The sequence below is a fragment of the Pipistrellus kuhlii genome, unplaced genomic scaffold (genome assembly GCF_014108245.1).
Source record: "Pipistrellus kuhlii isolate mPipKuh1 unplaced genomic scaffold, mPipKuh1.p scaffold_m20_p_1, whole genome shotgun sequence".
NCBI classification, from domain to species: domain Eukaryota; kingdom Metazoa; phylum Chordata; class Mammalia; order Chiroptera; family Vespertilionidae; genus Pipistrellus; species Pipistrellus kuhlii.
The window spans coordinates 153,214,598-153,232,681 of NW_023425404.1; the positions used below are offsets into that span (position 1 = coordinate 153,214,598).

At 39.6% G+C, this 18,084-nt stretch overlaps 1 protein-coding gene across 1 annotated transcript in view; it reads right to left on the bottom strand.

The window, feature by feature from the left end:
• FRAS1 (Fraser extracellular matrix complex subunit 1) overlaps nucleotides 1-18,084 on the bottom strand; it is a 446,031-nt gene that overhangs the window by 137,138 nt on the left and 290,809 nt on the right. Inside the window, exons 28-30 of the mRNA XM_036412793.2 lie at nucleotides 15,574-15,658; nucleotides 12,503-12,829; nucleotides 592-745 (exon numbers count right to left, since the gene is read on the bottom strand). Coding sequence (XP_036268686.1) covers nucleotides 592-745; nucleotides 12,503-12,829; nucleotides 15,574-15,658 — 566 coding nt within the window. The remainder of the gene's footprint in view (nucleotides 1-591; nucleotides 746-12,502; nucleotides 12,830-15,573; nucleotides 15,659-18,084) is intronic.

Genomic DNA, 18,084 nt, shown 5'->3' on the forward strand with positions numbered 1-18,084 from the left:
TAGTCACCACAAAATGGCCAGCAGGGGAGGACAGTTGGAGGCAATCAGGTTGGCAGGGGAGGGCAGTTGGGGGGTGATTGGGCCAAAAGGGGAGCAGTTAGGCATCAATCAGGATGGCAGGGGAGCAGTTAGGGGTGATCAAACTGGCAGATAGAAGCAGTTAGGGGAATCAGGCAGGCAGGCAGGTGAGCAGTTAGGCCAACTGTCCCAGATTGTGAGAGGGATGTCTAAGATTGGAGAGGGTGCAGGCTGGGCTAAGGGACCCTCTCTTCCTCCCCCCCCCCCCCCCCCCGACCAGTGCACAAATTTCATGCACTGGGCCTCTAGTATTTGTATAAAATAAAGTCCTTTTAAAGCTTAAATTTTAGATTTTTATACAATTTGTTTATATTACTGAGCATACTAACTAGTATATAACATGTGTACAGTGTGGTAGCTCTTTTGATTATCCTGTTTTTAAAGGGAAGTGTGAGATATTAGGAAGTCAAGTTCATTGAAGTCACAGTCTTGCTGTATGGCATCTTACAAAAGCAAGACAAAGACTACTGAGCACAGTGATGATGACATCATGGCAAAGGAAAGAGTAGTTACCAAATTGGGGGTGGTCCTGCATAATTTTGTAGATGACTTCTGAGGCTCTGGCACCTGGGGCTTCAGCCTGTAAGATCCTGTTGGTAATCTGCAGCATCCCCCCTTCCGGAACCCACACCATTGAATTGGCCACAAGCCGAAGACCTTTGTTATTCTAGAATAAGGAGAGAGCACAGAATTAGGTCCAAGCAAAAATAATAAAGTATCAGTCCTTAAAAATATGTTATCAGGTCTCACTGCTGCTAACGATTGTCTAATAAGAGAGATTCGTGGCTTTAGAGTCACACTATGAACTACAGCTGCTTGAACAACACAGATTTGAGCTGCATGAGTCCATTGATTTTGTTTTTACAATTGACCTGTGCAATCAATTGACTGGTGAAGTTCAAACTTTGTTGTTCAAGGATCACCTTGACAGTTAGGAATCTACAACCAAGGTCAGGAGCCCCTATGCATGGAACTGAAATTAAGTAATACATGCAGTGTTGATCATTCAGGTGATCAGCACCCAAGCCCCACATTAAGGATTAACTGTATTTGTGTATATACTATGTGTATACATGTGTGTTTGTATGTATGTGTATATGTATATATTTTCCTGTATTTTCTCTTAATTTATCATGAGCAAATAACTTACTTCATTTAGGAAGACTAAGTCTCTTCATTTCTTTCTATCATTTGCCCATATACCTGTCCTCCCATTCTCCCCATCCATCCAAAATTCAACAACTATTTGTTCAGCTCTTTTGCTAGAGGGCGAAGGTACATAAGGATGGCTAAAATATGACTTCAGTTTCAGAACTGACAGTGTAGGGGAGGAGAAATGAATAATTAGGATGCATCACTGCTGTGGTGTTATTCACATTTACTAGGGTTTGGGAATCTGGAGAAGGGGTTGCAAGTAACTGAAATAAGCTAGACATGAAATATAAGTTTGGAATGCATTTTTGGGGGAACCAGAGGAGGCTTAGTTCTAGTAACTACCATAGTTTTCGGACCATAAGACGCTCCGGACCATAAGACGCACCAGTTTTTAGAGAAGGGAAATGAAGAAAAAAAGATTCTGAAACAAATAGTGTCCTAAAATATTTTATGTGCATTAAAACCCAACATCACAGTCATAAACACATGTAATCAACCCTGTAAAGTAAACAGCAGCATTTAGAACCATTTTAGAGCCGGGCAAGCACACAGAGACCACACAGAGCAGGGCAAGTAAAAAAACTTTTTTTTTTAAAGTATATGTGTAGGCTATATTTGGACCATAAGACTCAGGGACTTTTTCCCCCCACTTCTGGGGGAAAAAAAGTGCGTCTTATGGTCCGAAAAATACGGTAAGTTTCTTGAGTTTCTGAACCCAGGGCTTTTTATTCACACCTTTTGCACTCTAGCAAAGCAGATATACATATCAAAGGTAGGGCTTAGTAAACAATAAAGGACCATCAGGTTGGGGGAAACTGCCCTCAGCTGTCCAACAGCAGTCCATCATATGCAGATCTTCAGCTCTGCTGAAGGTGTCAATCAACTTTCTCCCCCTCCCCCCCAGATCTGTGTTTTATTTTATTTTTTTAAATAAATTTTTATTGTTCATATTATTACAAATGTTCCTCCCCACCCCCCTCCATTGCTCTCCTCCACCAGGTTCCCACCCCACCCTCTGCCCTTTCCCCACCACCCATTGTCCTCATTCATAGGTGCACAGTTTATGTTCAGTCTCTTCCCACACTCCCTCTTCCCTTTTCCCCAAGAATCGTCAGTTCACTCCCCTTCCATACCTCTGATTCTATTATATTCACCAGTTAATATTGTTCATCAGATTTTTTTTTTATTTTTTTGGTTTTTAGATTCACTTGTTGATAGTTACGTATTTGTTGTTCATAGTTTTTATCTTTATTTACTTTCTCTTCCAAAAGAACCCCCTTCAGCAATTCATATAATTCTGGTTTGGTGGTGATGAACTCCTTTAGCTTATTTTTGGCTGTAGGTTCTTACTATTCATCACCTTGAATATTTCTTGCCATTCCTGTCTGGCCTGCATGATTTCTGTTGAGAAATGAGCTGACAATCGTATAGATGCTCCTTTATAGGTAACTACCTGATTTGCTCTTGCTCCTTTTAATATTCTCTCTTTGTCTTTTGCTCTTGGAATTTTAATTATGATTTGTCTTGGTGTGGTCTTCTTTGGATTCTTTTTGTTTGGAGTTTTGTGCGCTTCCTGGACTTGTAAGTCTAATTCTTTCACCAGGTGGGGGAAGTTTTCTGTCACTATTTCTTTCAGTAAGAAACCTCTGGGACAACTTCAAGCGAACCAACATAAGAAACCTCAATCAACCTTTTGATGGACACTAGGGATCAAGCCTGCAACCTGGTATGTACCCTGACTGGAAATCAAACCATGACCTCCAGATTCATAGATTGATGCTCAACCACTGAGCCATAATGTTATTATTTTTCTCTCTCCCACTCCTTTTCTTTCTCCCTCTAAAATTCAATAAAAATATTTTAAAAAGAAATAAAAACTATTTTATATCTATTTCTTTTAAAAATAGCTATAAAATAGTCATGGGGAACTAAGTAAAGCATAGGAAATAGAGTTGACAATCCTATATAATAAAAGCCTAATATGCTAAGTGTCTAGTCATCCATTCAACCAATTAAAGCATAATATGCTAATGATTTGATAAGGCCACTCAACTACTCACTATGACGTGCCTGACCATCAGAGAGGAAACGCTCCGACCAGTAGATTAGCTTGCTGCTGGGGTCCGGCTGGTCCAGGACTGAGCAAGATGGGCCAGACATGACCTGGAGCTCTCCTGAAGTCCCTCCCTAGCTGGCCAACTTCCCATGTCTCTCCCCACCCTGATCGTGAACCAGTGGGGTCCCTTGGCCTGGCCTGCACCCTTTTGCAATCCGGGACCCCTGCACCCGTTTGCAATTGGAAAGCCAGTTTCAGCCCAATCCTGCAAGCCAGGTCAGAGAGACCCCACTGGTGCATAAATTCATGCACAAGTCCTCTTATATTTTAATAACTATGTAAGGTATCAGTTGAGGTACTGGAAATATCAAGGGGAACATGATATAAAATATATGATTGTCTAACCACTAAGCGGTACATGAAACCAATACATAATACATTTTTTTAAAAAGGTTGAAAAAAAGAAAGAAAGAAAAAGAATGACACCCTGTTGGCTAGTAGAAGGCAAAAGCTGCTAAAAGACTTAATCTACACTGTAGGCTCTGTAAAGTCAGCACGAGTCTTGAAGAAGGAAATGGAATGATCAGATCTAGGTTGTGGAAAGCCTCCAGCAGCAAGAGATGGAAGGGACAAGAGTTGGGGTGATCTGGAGCTACGGAAACCCTTTGACACATCTTACCATGGCTCAGGTGAGAAACTATGAGAAGATAGTTGCAGTGGGAATGCATAGTTTAAAAAACAGATCCCAGAAATACAACAGAGGCCAGACTGACAGGCCTGGACGGCTGAAAGCAAAGCCTTAGAAACAACAGCTGGGAGTAGCTGACTGGAAGGAGTTACCCTAACAGCACTCCTGAGAAGGGACCATTGTCACTGAGAAAGCCAATGATATCAAACAGCCCTGCCAAGGAGCGCCCCTCTTCTGCAGCCTCCTAATTGACACTTTGCATGGATGAGATTAGTGAGGCGGCTCATGTTCAGTTTTCAGTTTGTTTTCATGCTTTCATAGTCAGTAAATCTGATATTTTAAAATATGGCGTTTCTGAACAGATGTTTTTCTAAATTATTATTATTACTTTCAAATATGCTAACAAAGAGAACAGAGTAAACAGCACTCCCAGGAGGCGGCCTTCAGAACAGAAGACAACATACCCTTTCCAAGTCACCTGACAGGAGGTCACTTTTCCCCGTGAGGAGGCATCACAGCTATTTTCACCAGAAAACTGAGTCCAACAGCACCCAGGAGAACAGCAGCCGGGGCACCTTCTATTGTGACAAATGCCCGGGAGCAAAATCCCAGAGAGCTTTCTCCTTTCACAATTGATATAGAATATTATTTAAAAAAATATCACAGTGTGTCAAGAACCTGGCATGCCGTCTACCAGAACTCTGGGGGGGAAAGCCCTGTTAAAACTCCAGCAGAATTTTACATAACATAATGCACTTGGACCCAGGTGTCTCAACTGCTAAAAAGCCTTGTCAACTTTGATTATGGTTACGGAGATCAGCCATACACCAAAGACTACAATCTTGGACGGACGAGGCAATGTGGCTTTTCATATTCCAAGCAAGTAAGCACTGGGACTCAAATGCATGTCCCAGACGCTTCTCTTACTTGACTACTCTTCATCAACACAATCCCCTACAATTCCTGTGTGAGTACATTTTTAGGAGACGGGACTCCTTGCAAGTTGGTGTTCAGAGAATAGCGACATCTAAAAGTGCATTAGTAGTTTAGAATCTTAGGCATCTACCCCAGACTTCTGGATCAGACCTTCTGAATTAGAATCTTCATTTTAGTTTTGTTCATCAGCTTTATTAAAGTATACTTGACCAATTAAAAACTGTCTATATTTAAGGAAAACAATGTGATGCTTTGATGTACGTATACCGTATTTTTCCGACCATAAGACGCACTTTTCTTCCCCCAGAAGTGGGGGGAAAAAGTCCCTGAGTCTTATGGTCCAAATATAGCCTACACATATACTTTTAAAAAAAAGTTATTTTACTTGCCCGGCTCTGTGTGGTCTCTGTGTGCTTGCCCGGCTCTAAAATGGTTCTAAATGCTGCTGTTTACTTTACAGGGTTGATTACATGTGTTTATGACTGTGATGTTGGGTTTTAATGCACATAAAATATTTTAGGACACTATTTGTTTCAGAATCTTTTTTTCTTCATTTCCCTTCTCTAAAAACTGGCGCGTCTTATGGTCCGGAGCGTCTTATGGTCCGAAAAATACGGTACATTGTGAAATCAAACTAAGGTATCCTTATCTCACATAGCTATAACTTTTCTACTGTGCTAAAAACATGATCACTCTCTTAACAAATTTCAAATATAAAATACGTTTTTATTAAGTATGGTTTCCATGCTGTACATTAGATCTCTAGAAGCTATTCATCCCTTAAAACTGAACCTTTGTACCCTATAACCAACATCTCTCCATTTCCCCGACCCCCAGAAACTACCATTCTACTCTGCTTTAATGAGTTTAACATTTTGAGATTCCAAATTTAAGTGAGATCATGTAGTATGTGCCTTTCTGTATCTGGCTTATTTTACTTAGGATAATGTCCTTCGGGCTCACCCATGTTGTCACAAATGACAGGATTTCCTTTCTTTTTAAGGCTGAACAACATTGCATTGTGCATATGGACCACATTTTCTTTATTTATCTATCCACTGAAGGACACTTAGATTGCTTCCATACCTGGGTTATTGTGAATAATGCTGCGATTAACATGGGAGTGCAGATATCTCTTTGAGACTCTGATTTCATTTTGATTGGATCAATACCCAGAAGTGGGATTGCTGGAGTATATGGTAATTTCATTTTTAAATAATTTAGAAACCTCTTTACTGTTTTTCAAAGTGTTACCTCAGTTTATATTCCCACCAATGGTGTATAAAGGTTGTCTTTTCTCCACACCCTCACCAACACTTGTTGTCTTGTGTGTTTTTAGTAACAGCCATTCTAACAGATGTGAAGTGATATCTCGTTGTGGCTTAGATTTGTATTTCTCTGATGATTGGTGACATTGAGCACCTTTTCATGTACCTGTTGGCTACTGTATGTCTTCTTCTGAGAAATATCTATGCAAGTCTCTATTCCATCTCTAATAATGTTGTTTTGTCACTAATGAGCTGTTTGAGTTCCTTATACATTTTAGATATCAATCGCTTATCAGATATATGGTTTCAAATATTTTCTTTCATTCCAGAGGTTGCCTTTGCATTTTGTAGATTGTTTCCTTTGCTGTGCAGCTTTGTAGCTGGATGCATTCTCACATGCATTTTAACAAGATCCCCATGAGATATGGAGTCACGCTTGCTTGCTTCTGCCTGATTGTCCCTAACCACTTCTGCCTGACAGCCTGATCATTCCCTAACCACTCCACTGCCAGCGTGATTGATGCCTAACTGCTCCCTGGCCAGCCTGATTGCCCCTAACTGCCCTCCCTTGCCAGTCTGGTCACCCCTAACTGCCCTCCCCTGCAGGTCTGGTTGCCACCAACTGCCCTCCACTGCTGGCCCGGTCACCCCTAACTGCCCTTTCCAGCTGGCCTGGTCATGCTTACTGTCCTTCCCTGCTGGCCTGGTCATCGTTAACTACTCTCTCTTGAAGGCCTGGCCCTCCACAACTGCCCTCCCTTGCAGTCCTGTTCCCTTGCAACTGCTCTCCCCACTGACCTGGTCTCCCCCAATTGCCCTCCTCTGTTGGACCAGTCACCCCTTACTGCCCTCCCTGCTTGCCTGATCACCCACCACTGCCCTCCCCTTGCTGGCCTGGTCTCCCCCAACTGCCCACAACTGCCCTCCCTGCCAGCCATCTTGTGGTGGTCATCTTGTGTCCATATAGAGGCAGCTATCCTTGACCACATGGGGTGGCCAACTTATGTCTTGGAGTGACAGTCAATTTGCATATTACTCTTTTATTAGATAGAATGAAATTTCAACCAGAGATTAAGAGGGCATAATTAAAACAGTGCTTTAAATTAAAAAGTTCATTTCATAGAACAGAAGGCATACAGAAATGCTGATAATAAATTTTCATCATTGTTTATTGTGTTACAAATAAAAATATTAATGTTGTAAAGCAAATTATAATAATCTCATAAATACAATGAAATCCTCCTCACTTCTAAATTAAAGCTTGGGACAAAATGGTGAGCTCAAATGATAATGTACCTCAACTTCAGGCCAAAATATTTAAGATAAAAAAATTAAACTTAATTAAATAGAAAATGACTATAAGTGGATATAGTCTATGTCAATGTCAACACTAACATTTTATTTATTCTATAAATATACCTTAATTTGCAAAGGTTCATTTATACCATACATTTACTTTTTAAATGTATCTTTATTGTTGAAAGTATTACAGAGTTTTCCCCTTTTTTCCCATTGACCCTTTCTCCTCTTCCCACCCTCCCCAGGTCTTCACACTATTGTCTATGTCCAGGAGTTATGGATATACGCATATAAGTTCTTTGGTAAATCTCTCCCACCCACCTTCCCATCCCTTAATCTTATAAGATTTTAGGGAAGGATCATGCAGGGTGGCACATGTAAGGTGAATCTTTGATGCTATTTACCAAGATGGAGAATAATGGAAAGATAATTAGAATGTTTTGTGTTTGTCAATGTGTGTATGAAGAAGCTTTGGTCCCTCAGGTCAAGAATATAGAACCTTCTCTCCATGTAGATTTAACTGCTTTATAAACAAACAAACAAATACAAATTTTTTTGGAATCAACAAAGATTTTTGGGTGTATACTTTGAGTAATACATCTTAAAAACACTGCATTGAACAACTTAAGCAAGTCAAAAAAAAAAGAAAAAAAAAAAAAGGTGAAACCCTAACATGTGCTAAGGATTTATTTATGACATAGACTCTTATTGAGAAAAATAAACACTTTTTGTGCCATTGTTATTTATAATGATCAAAAACATCCTAATCGTCAAACTGTATCCCTGCAAGACAAACCAACGGGAGGAGAGCTTTAAAGAAAATTGAGGAAGGGGTCAATGGGGAGAAAAGGGGTCATATGTAATACTTTAAACAACGAAGATTTAAAAAAAATAAAAATAAAGAAAATTGAGGGAAAGTACAGCAGGGCTTTTAAAGCTGCACAGGGGCCTTTCCAAGGTCAAACAGCCAGAACAGACTCTCAATAATTGAATTTTCCATTCGGTTCATAAGTATGACACTGGGGGCTTTTTAACATCAAAGCATTACCCAGTGGCAGAAATAACTGTTCAAACAACAACAAATGAGGTCAGAAGGATCATCAGATTTATTGCCAATGTGGGAAAAGATGCACAATGTTCAGAGATGCCTTAATTAATAAAAAGGAAGGTAATTCTTTGAAAGCCCAGCCGTGGAGAGAAACTCGCCAATAAGCTTGACTTTTTCCTGCCCACACTTTTAGCCCTCATTAAAAGCTGAGCTATTTTAGAATAGTACATCTAGCAGGCTTGGCTTTGCTAATCCACCCAATTAATGAAAGCCTGCTCAGCACAGCACTCTTTATTACTTCTTAATCTTTTTTTATTTCTTTTGCCTCCTCCCTTCAACAGAACATGTTTCAGCACCAGTCCTGAGTCTGTTCCCTCCTCAACCACTCAACAAAGGCCTGGAGGGTGACAGTCAAGTTTATTCCCTGCCAGGCCCAGGATAAAGGCATAAATTGATAGAAGTGATGTAGAACTAGAGAAGCAAGAGTGGAATTGACAGCGCCCATCCTCAGTCTCAATGGGCTCTGAAGGCTTCTCATCTGGTGCAAGAGATCCATTCAAAGACAGGACCCAGGCACTCCCTCCGTCTATCCATCCATCCATCCAACAAAAACCTAATAAACGCCTATGCTTTACCTGGCTCAGGAGAGTAAGACTGAAATAGTTGCTGCTCTCACAAAGCTTCCTTTCTCTACCTCTTCTTCCTTTCCATCTCTCTTACCACGTGAAGTTTTCTGTTGAACAACACTTGGATTAAATCATACATCCATTTACTAGGAATTAAACCTAACCCTCTTGGCCATTCCATGTAAGCCACCAGCTAGACATCAGCCAGTAACTGGGCCTCACTCCAAATTTAATACACAGGTAGTAGCCTCAAGGTAAGGATTTGGATGCCCATTTTCAGAAATAGCTATCAGAACAAAATCAGTCATGTCTGACCTCACATCTACTGGAAACTATTAACAGTTGGGACAATCTTTTCTTTGTGGGCTCCAGCAGACTACTGGTTACAAATAGCTTCACTTGTATCAAGATGTGCTGAGCCCAGAGGGAAGATTTCAGGTTTCAGGCCTAGACTGCTAGAATAGGACATTGAGAAAACGACTAACTTACTGTCTCCATTCAGTCCATTAAGGGGATAAGAAAATATATGACCAAAATATTGAAAGAGATGGACTAGAATGAAAATAGCCATGAGAGTAAGTGTGAGGAGCTGGAACGCACTTGAATTGAAATCTCAGCTCCAGCGCTAAATGCCTGTATGAAAAATGTTTTAAGCCTCTAAATATGCTCAAACTTCCATTTTAGTTTTCTCTTTTGAAAAATTAGACATAATAATTGCACAAACACCCTAAAACGATCATGAAGATAAAATGAAATAATTGATATTAAGCATTCATGCCCAATAAAGATTTTAAAATGAAACAAACAAAAACACCCACCATCCATAGTAAAATTTCCTATTTAAGAAATAAGGTCATATAAATTATATTCTAATCTTCTTTACTAAGATATTGTAAAGATCAGTAGAATCAATAAGAGGGAAAGTACTTTGAATTCCTTCAAAATATGTAGCATATGCTTATAAAACTTTATCGGTACTGCAGAGTCAAATTTATTAATAGTATATCCAGATGAATGTTAGGCTCTGGTCACTGGTTTCATTACCCCAATTCATTGCCTATAAACCACTAGTTCACCTGATGGACAGGTAAGCTCAGCATGATAGGGGATGAGAGATGGCAGGGGAAGGAGGGATAGACACCATAAATAGCAGCATGACTCAATATAGCACCACAAGGATTCTCAAGTTCTGTGCTTATGACCTACTTATACATTAAAAAATCTATTTTTCTTTGTTTTTGTTTTTGTATAGTCAAAGCAGCAAAAATCCTAGCAATATCCTTCAACCTTGGGACTTCAACCTTGCACACAAACTGACTGTGCAAGACACTGAACTGAGCTCCACACATGGAGACTGAAGCCACGATAAGGAAGGCAGCTGCTAGGGTTGCATGGAAGTCCTGTAACAATCTTTGAAAAGAAACCATGAAAGAAGAAAATGAAACTTTCTGTGTCTGTATAGACTTCATCTCTTCAGAATTAAACCTCATTTCCCAGGGCAATTGTGAAAGGGTGATAATTAGGATTAGCTACAAGGTGGCTGTCTGCCAACTCCGTCTCATAATCAGCCTTCAGTTACTCCCATCTATCTCACCATCACTGTTTTCAGCAACTGAAACTAATGAGACAAGAGCCTGAGAAAGTAGTGAGCAGATCATTTTAGATTCAGGTATTCACCTTCATGAGGACCAATCTCAAATTTTGAGTGATCACTGGTGAGAAAGTGACAAGTGATCAATCTCTTTAGCTGACCACTAATGACCTTTCATTAGGTACCAATATTTGGAATGAAAAGTTTCAAAAAGTTATGTATCTCAGTCTATCATCATGGAAAGAGCCATTCTTTTTACTAGTATAAATGAGAAAAGAGCTTCTAATGAAGTATCATTATGTAATAAATGGTTTAGAAAATATTTTTGATAGATCTCTTTGATGTAGCACACTGTTTCCACAAAATATGATAGATATGCCAAGAATCCTATGTAATAAAACCCTAATATGCAAATTGACCAAATGGTGAAATGACTGGTTGGTACGTCATGCACTGACCATCAGGGGGCAGACGCTCAATGCAGGAGCTGCCCCTGGTGGTCAGTGTGCTCTCACAGGGTGGGCCACTGCTCAGCCAGAAGCTGGGCTCACAGCTGGCAAGCACAGCAGCAGTGGCAGGAGCTTCTCCTGCCTCTGAGACAGCCCTAAGGGAGCAACAAGCCCGGCTCATGGCTGGCAAGTGCAATGGTGGTGGCAGGAGCCTTACTGGCGGAGGCCCACTCCCCCTAAGCCAGCAGGCAGACATCCCCTGAGGAGTCCCAGACTGTGAGAGGGCATAGACCAGGCTGAGGGACTCTTCCCCCACGAGTGCACGAATTTCGTGCACCGGGCCTCTAGTGTTTTATGGAAGACATGAATGAAAGTTTATAAAATGGTTACATATTAATTTTAGCATTATAGTAAAAAGTATAACTGTACATTAAACCCATGATTTCACAACTATTGTTTATAAGGATGAGGGCACGGTAAAAAAGGAAGTTGACCCAAATAAACAACAAGGCAGGTGTTTGCACATATGGCAGAAACTAACAGAAATAGCACAGGAATGACTCAGGCTGAGAAACACTGTTTCCACCCCATAAGCCTACGATTTCTATCATAACTAAGTGAAAGTTCCCAGTCTTGCTTCTGTTGGGATAACACCATGGTTGGCAAAGTGGGCTCTTGAGCCACATGTGGCTCTTTGGCCCCTTGCGTGTGGCTCTTCCACAAAATACCACGGCCTGGGCGAGTCTATTTTGAAGAAGTGGCATTAGAAGAAGTTTAAGTTTAAAAAACATGGCTCTCAAAAGAAATTTCATTCGTTGTACTGTTGATATTTGGCTCTGTTGACTACTGAGTTTGCTGACCACTGGGCTAACAGAATAGCTGAACTCATCCTTATTGATCCATTGAGACCTGGACTATGAGCTTTACATATTTCATGAACTGTTTTAGAAGAGCAGACAAGAACAGGGGTGCATTTGATTATGATGATGCTCAGGAAGGAGACAAAAGGATCAGTGGACAATGAAACACTTTTATGGAAGCAAGTCAACATAAAGATTCAAAAGTTTATCTTTTGTAGAGAGAATGGGGCCAGGTCTTTCAGATCAAAGGTGCTCCTAACAAAACGTATACTATTCCTGGGATTAGGTAATATGTTCTCTTAATCTTTGAATGTCCTAAGTATCTCCATAATAGGTGCTTACCAAATGGAATAAATAACCACCCTTATCTTTATGAAATTAAAAAATGATATCAACAAAACTTAACATCTAGGAGAATGGAAAGTGTACCTCTGGGGATGACACATACCTTGGGCACTATCTTCACGTGGAACAGTATATTTTGGAAGGAGTATCCATCATTGGCTTGCAAAACTGCAACATCAGATGTGCTATCCAAGCCATCGTGAGCATAGCAGAGAAGGCCCCTGGCGACTTCGTCCAGCCGAAATTGATAGATAGGAGTTGCAGGGGACTGAAGTGTTTGAAGCAATTGGCCATGAAGTGGAGGATCCAACACTTCAACTACAACATCCTGTGGATTGTCATCATCTCGGATGTCAAGCAGCTGGGGGGTGATGGTTCCCCTCTCTCCTCTGCTAATGTGGAGAACCTCATTTCTCAGTACATAGGGGGACTGTGGAATGAAGGAGAAGAAAAGAAAGCATTGATCAGGAAGAGAGAGGACCATCCAGTGGGCTAGATATCAGCTGTGTGCAGCCTAATTGATATTTTGTTGCTTTTTATGGAACTCTAGATGTTCTAGCAAAGTGCCAAACTATTGCATATTCACAGTATTTTTCAAAAGTAGGGTTGGTCCTAGGAATCACAGCAAATGAGGCTCACATCTCTGATTCTGGAAGCATCTCTAGCCACTTCAGGACTATAATATTCATCAGAGGCCATCAAGAACTGCTTACTTCTAATCTTTGAAGTCTCTGCTATCTTAAGTTATACCTCATCCCTTTCACTGTAACTGTGATCAGGTCAGTGTCAGGTAACCCAGTCAGTTATCTGCATCCAAGAGATGCTAAAAGACATATGGAATGTTTGCATTGGTGTTGGGAGTCGAGCCCTTCATTACAGGCCATGTTGCAGCATGCTGACTTGGAGTAAGATAATTTTGCATTCTCAATTCATACTACTTCTTGTCCCTCCCAGTAATTTTCTTCAAGCTGTTTCATTCATATCTTGAAGGGACCCAACCCAGTTCAGGTTATAAAGCCTGACAAGATCCTGATCTGAGTAAGGCAAGCACCTGGTTAATTCAAGTGGGCACTGCTCATATAGCAAATTTTAATATGTTTCCTTAGGATTATCAGGTGTGCTCTTACCAACTTGAGTAAGCAGATAAAATGTTCATTCACAAAGATAAAAGATAATGAACCTTATTTGAAAAAATAAACAAAACAAAAAAACCACAAAACCACACACACACACACACACACACACACACACACACACAAATAAAAAAAATAAATAAAAAAATAAAAAACCAAAAAACATTGTCTCAGTTTTTTATAGCATCTGAAGTTGAACAATCTAGGACTTTTCTCAGCACACTGCCCTCTTTAATCCAAAAGGCTTTCTTTTAAAACTAGCCCTCCTGACCTCCTGAGAATTTTGATATCTATTAGAGTTATGTATAATGAATGCATGATCATAACAATCATATAATAGGAAACTAGAAAATAGCTGCTGAGAATTCCAAATGAGAACCCAAAGCTGTGATTCTATACATGGGAATGAGAGGCCTCTTGGATTACAAAGAGAGAAGTCAGAAGTGACATCAAAATCCATAAATGGAAAAGATTGACTTAAGTTACATGAGAAAATGTCACGGAGCCTCAAGACATGTTCAAATACCACAGAAATGTAAAGGAACAAAAATAAGCTAAAGCTCATTTCTAAAATTTCATTTTTTGAAAAGTTAAAATGATAAAAGTTTCTCATAAGTTAAATAAAAATGTGCCCTCACTATCTAATCACTTGATTTTAGGAAAACAACAAATATCAGGGAACCATCAGAAGAACTCACTATCTAGGTGAGAAAGCCACTCGCTTATACCTGCACTAGAGCTTTTATTCACATGTTTAGTGTAACTATATCACATAAACAAAAAGAACAAAACAAAACTTCTGAGCTTAGTGAAAAACATCTAAACCAATAAGTCTTGGGGCTTGACGTCACCCTCTGGCCCATATTTACAGAGATCACATTTTAGCTACAATTAAAACAAAGTTCATACTCTTAGCTCAACTCTGAGATCAAATTAATTTATAATCATTCCTTAATTTCAGCCATCCCTAAAATGAGAATGCCATCAAGAAGAGCTGAGCTGGGTATTCATATCATTTGGCAGCCACTTCTGGTTCACAGGCTATGGTCCTTTCATTTTTGGACCAAAGATATAAAAATATCAGTTTAAAAACAATGACCTCATGTCCTTCCTTGAATCATGTCTGACACACTCCTGAGATCTGGATATTTAGGTAGCCTTGGCTCCCTATCATAATGTCCTTTTCTTTTGCCATTAACACCCTAAAGAGTATATCTATCTTCCTATACTCTTTGCACATTTCAGCTGTTCAAATCCTCAAGCCCAATTACTCAGAGTTTCTACCACTATATGTATTCTGCATACATAAGTACAACTTGACTGAGATGAGTGATGAGAAGAGAAGAACCATCACACTGAGTTATACAACAGCTTCCATGATTTCCTCAGACCAGTGCTTGGCTGATGACCGCACTGGCACAACATTTAAGGATATCCTTAATAAGATCATCTAACTACTGCCAACTAAGATAAATGCAGTCTGGCTGCATAATGCTAGTAGATAAGCAAAAATAACCAACATAATCTCATACCCATGAGAGAGAAACATTTACAAAACTAACTCATTTATCTAAGAATAAGGAAAGTCTTAAGAACTAGAACCACCTCAAATTATTCTGATGGGCTAGTTTCTGATTCAGTATAGCAAAAATGGCACCTAATGTAATGATCAAGAGCATAGAATCTGTATTCAGAGTTAATGAGCTCAGGTCTTGGCTCTCTATTGATTAGGTGTATCACCATAGACAAGTTACTTAAGCTCCCTGTGACTTAGAGTATACTCACTTTTAAATTGGGGATAATAATTTCCCATGGGGATGGCATGAGGATTAAATGAGAAACACTACAAAGAGTACTACAGATGTATTAGTAATGGTTGCTGCTATTGTTATTGCCTAGAAGCATTGAAAAATTATTTCAAGAGAAAACTAAGATAAGACTAATTCAGCTCATTCATTTGTCTACAACTACAAGAAATCTTCATTTGTGCTTGAGAATTGGTAGGCATATAAAATTAGTAACAGTGTGGCATTTGTATTACCTGTGGTGAAAATGCTTGTATGTTGATCAGCTGTGGCTCAGAGAAGAACTGCTGGTCACTAATTTTCAGGGAAAAGTAACCTTTCCTAAAATAAATCCCAAAGAAAGAAATGAGAAAATGCAATCATTAAATTAGTCATTAGAATGACAATGATTAAAAATATTTCCAGGCAATATGCATGGATGAATTTGGATCAGACCACTACGGTAATATAACATTCATACTATAAATAAAAATGACCAGGTAAATATGAACCTAGTGAAATGCAGACAAAACTACTGTGAGTTCTTAGATCTCATTGTAACAATTATATAAATTCTTTTCCCATCTTCCTAAGTTGAATCTATAAAAGGTTAAAAATCAGTTTGGGGCCAAGAAAAGTTAGTGATATATTGTAGGCTAATGGTAAAACTAAAGAATGAAAAAGGAATCTTTCATAATCTTTGAGTAGATCTCAGTGAGTCCCTATTCCCTGCAAACCCTCTTGCCAAGTCCTACCCAATTCATATGAATGGGTCCCAAATAACAATGGTTTCATTACATAACTCTATCCACCTCCGTGTCCAGCCACACAAATGCAACATTTAATGTAGACTTGACTAGGGAAGGATGTCTGATTATTGACTGTTGGGAAACCATAGTGTGGAGAAAGCCAGTTTGTAGGAGAGAGGTCAATAAAGCCTAAGAGCCAAGACACAGAGACAAGAGAAAGAACCTCCTGCTTCCTGGTGCTGGTTCTAGCTTCCAGGCTTGCCCTGGGGCCCAGTTGCCCTTGATCTAGGTCACACCTGCAATGTTACAGCAAACCTTACTATTTCCTTAATCTAGTTCAAGTTGACTTTCCTTACTTACAACCAAAGAATCCTAATGAAGAAAACAAAATTAAGGCTCACTCTTTGCTGTGGTTTGTACTTCTCATAAAGTGTGTTGTTTCAACAGCTTCAGAGACTACTAGAAGGAAAGGTAGGAGGTGCCCCCATGAAAGCCAAACCAAGCACAGAACTCACTGTGGGCTGATAAGGCATAATTTATGTATATGAGAGGGTTTAAATTCTGGTCTATGGTGGGACCACTGTTTTCAAAGCTCTTTAAAAGGTATTAATTACCAATACATGGAAGAATGTGGATGGATCTCAAAAGCATTATGGCAAAAGCCAGAAATAAAAGATTATATACTTGCTGATTTTCATTCACATGACATTTCAGAAAGGGCAAAACTACAAGGGTAAAAATAGATCAGTGTTTACCAGGGTTGGGGAAGGTAGTGACTATAAATGGAGTTTTGGGGGATTTATACCTTGAATATGGTTGTGTTTTCAAGACTGAAAGACATATACATTTATTCATACTCATAGAACAGTAATTTAAAATAGGAAATTTTATCACATGCAAACTGTTCCTCAGAAAACTTAATTTAAAAAAGTTTGCTGTATTCCCTTCATTTTCTGCCCCATTGAAACCCTGGTCCTCTCCATCCCCACTTGCAGCCTTCAAGAGAATACAAATGATGGGAGCAACAATGAACAGTGAAGGACTAGTTACTCCCAACCTACTGGGGGGAGATGATGTTTCGTTGACAGTGAGCTTCCAATAACCGTGCTCAGCATCTCAGCAATGGAGCTTATCTCGTCTCCTATGACTATATTTACAATCTGTCTCATACTCCACAGGAGCATTCCAACCCCAGAGGAATGCAATCCTAAAGAATTCTAGTCCTAAAGAATCAGGGTCAGTGTTTGCATGGGGGGAAACAAAACCACAAACCTGAGTGGCAGGTTGTGTCTTTTGTTTTTGTATCATTCAGAGACATACCGTTTCCTTTTCTCATGAGTTTCTTCCAAGCCTGTTTCTTTTACTATGCCTCTCATTCTTTCTTTTGTTTAAATGTTTAGGTAAAGGAAATCCAATGGTAAATGTGTACCCCCAAAAAGTACTAAAAATTCCCTAAAAAATAGTTGCCATTCTTTGTTTATGGGTACAAAGCTGAGGAAATAGATGATGAGAGATTAAAAAGTTAAGATTAGAGAAACAAGAGGCTTTTCGATTTGATTGTCTTCGAGGCTTTAAGTACTTTATACACATTTCACAAGTGATTCCAAGACAAACAACTATAGGTGTGTGTGTGTGTGTGTGTGTGTGTGTGTGTATGAGATATGCAAACATTTAACTATACTTGCAGCAAAAGGAATGCAGGAGATGGAGCATGAGTTTGATGAGTGATTCTATAGTATCAAGTACTACAGTTCTAAGCACCATTTATAGCAATACTTCTTCATGCCCCCGGAAATGGAAACATGCCGATTATTCCTACTATTAGTAAGACAGAAATCATAAGTGGCCAAAGGCCTGGGCTGTGGAATCAGAGAGCCTTGGGTTGGAGCCTCAGCTGTGCCTCATAGGATGCAAGGCCTTGGGTAAGATTACTTTATACTCTGAAGGCCTGGAGACTGGGGATATAAATATACAGAATTTATATAAAGTAGTTCACACAGTGCCTGGCTAACAGCTAGT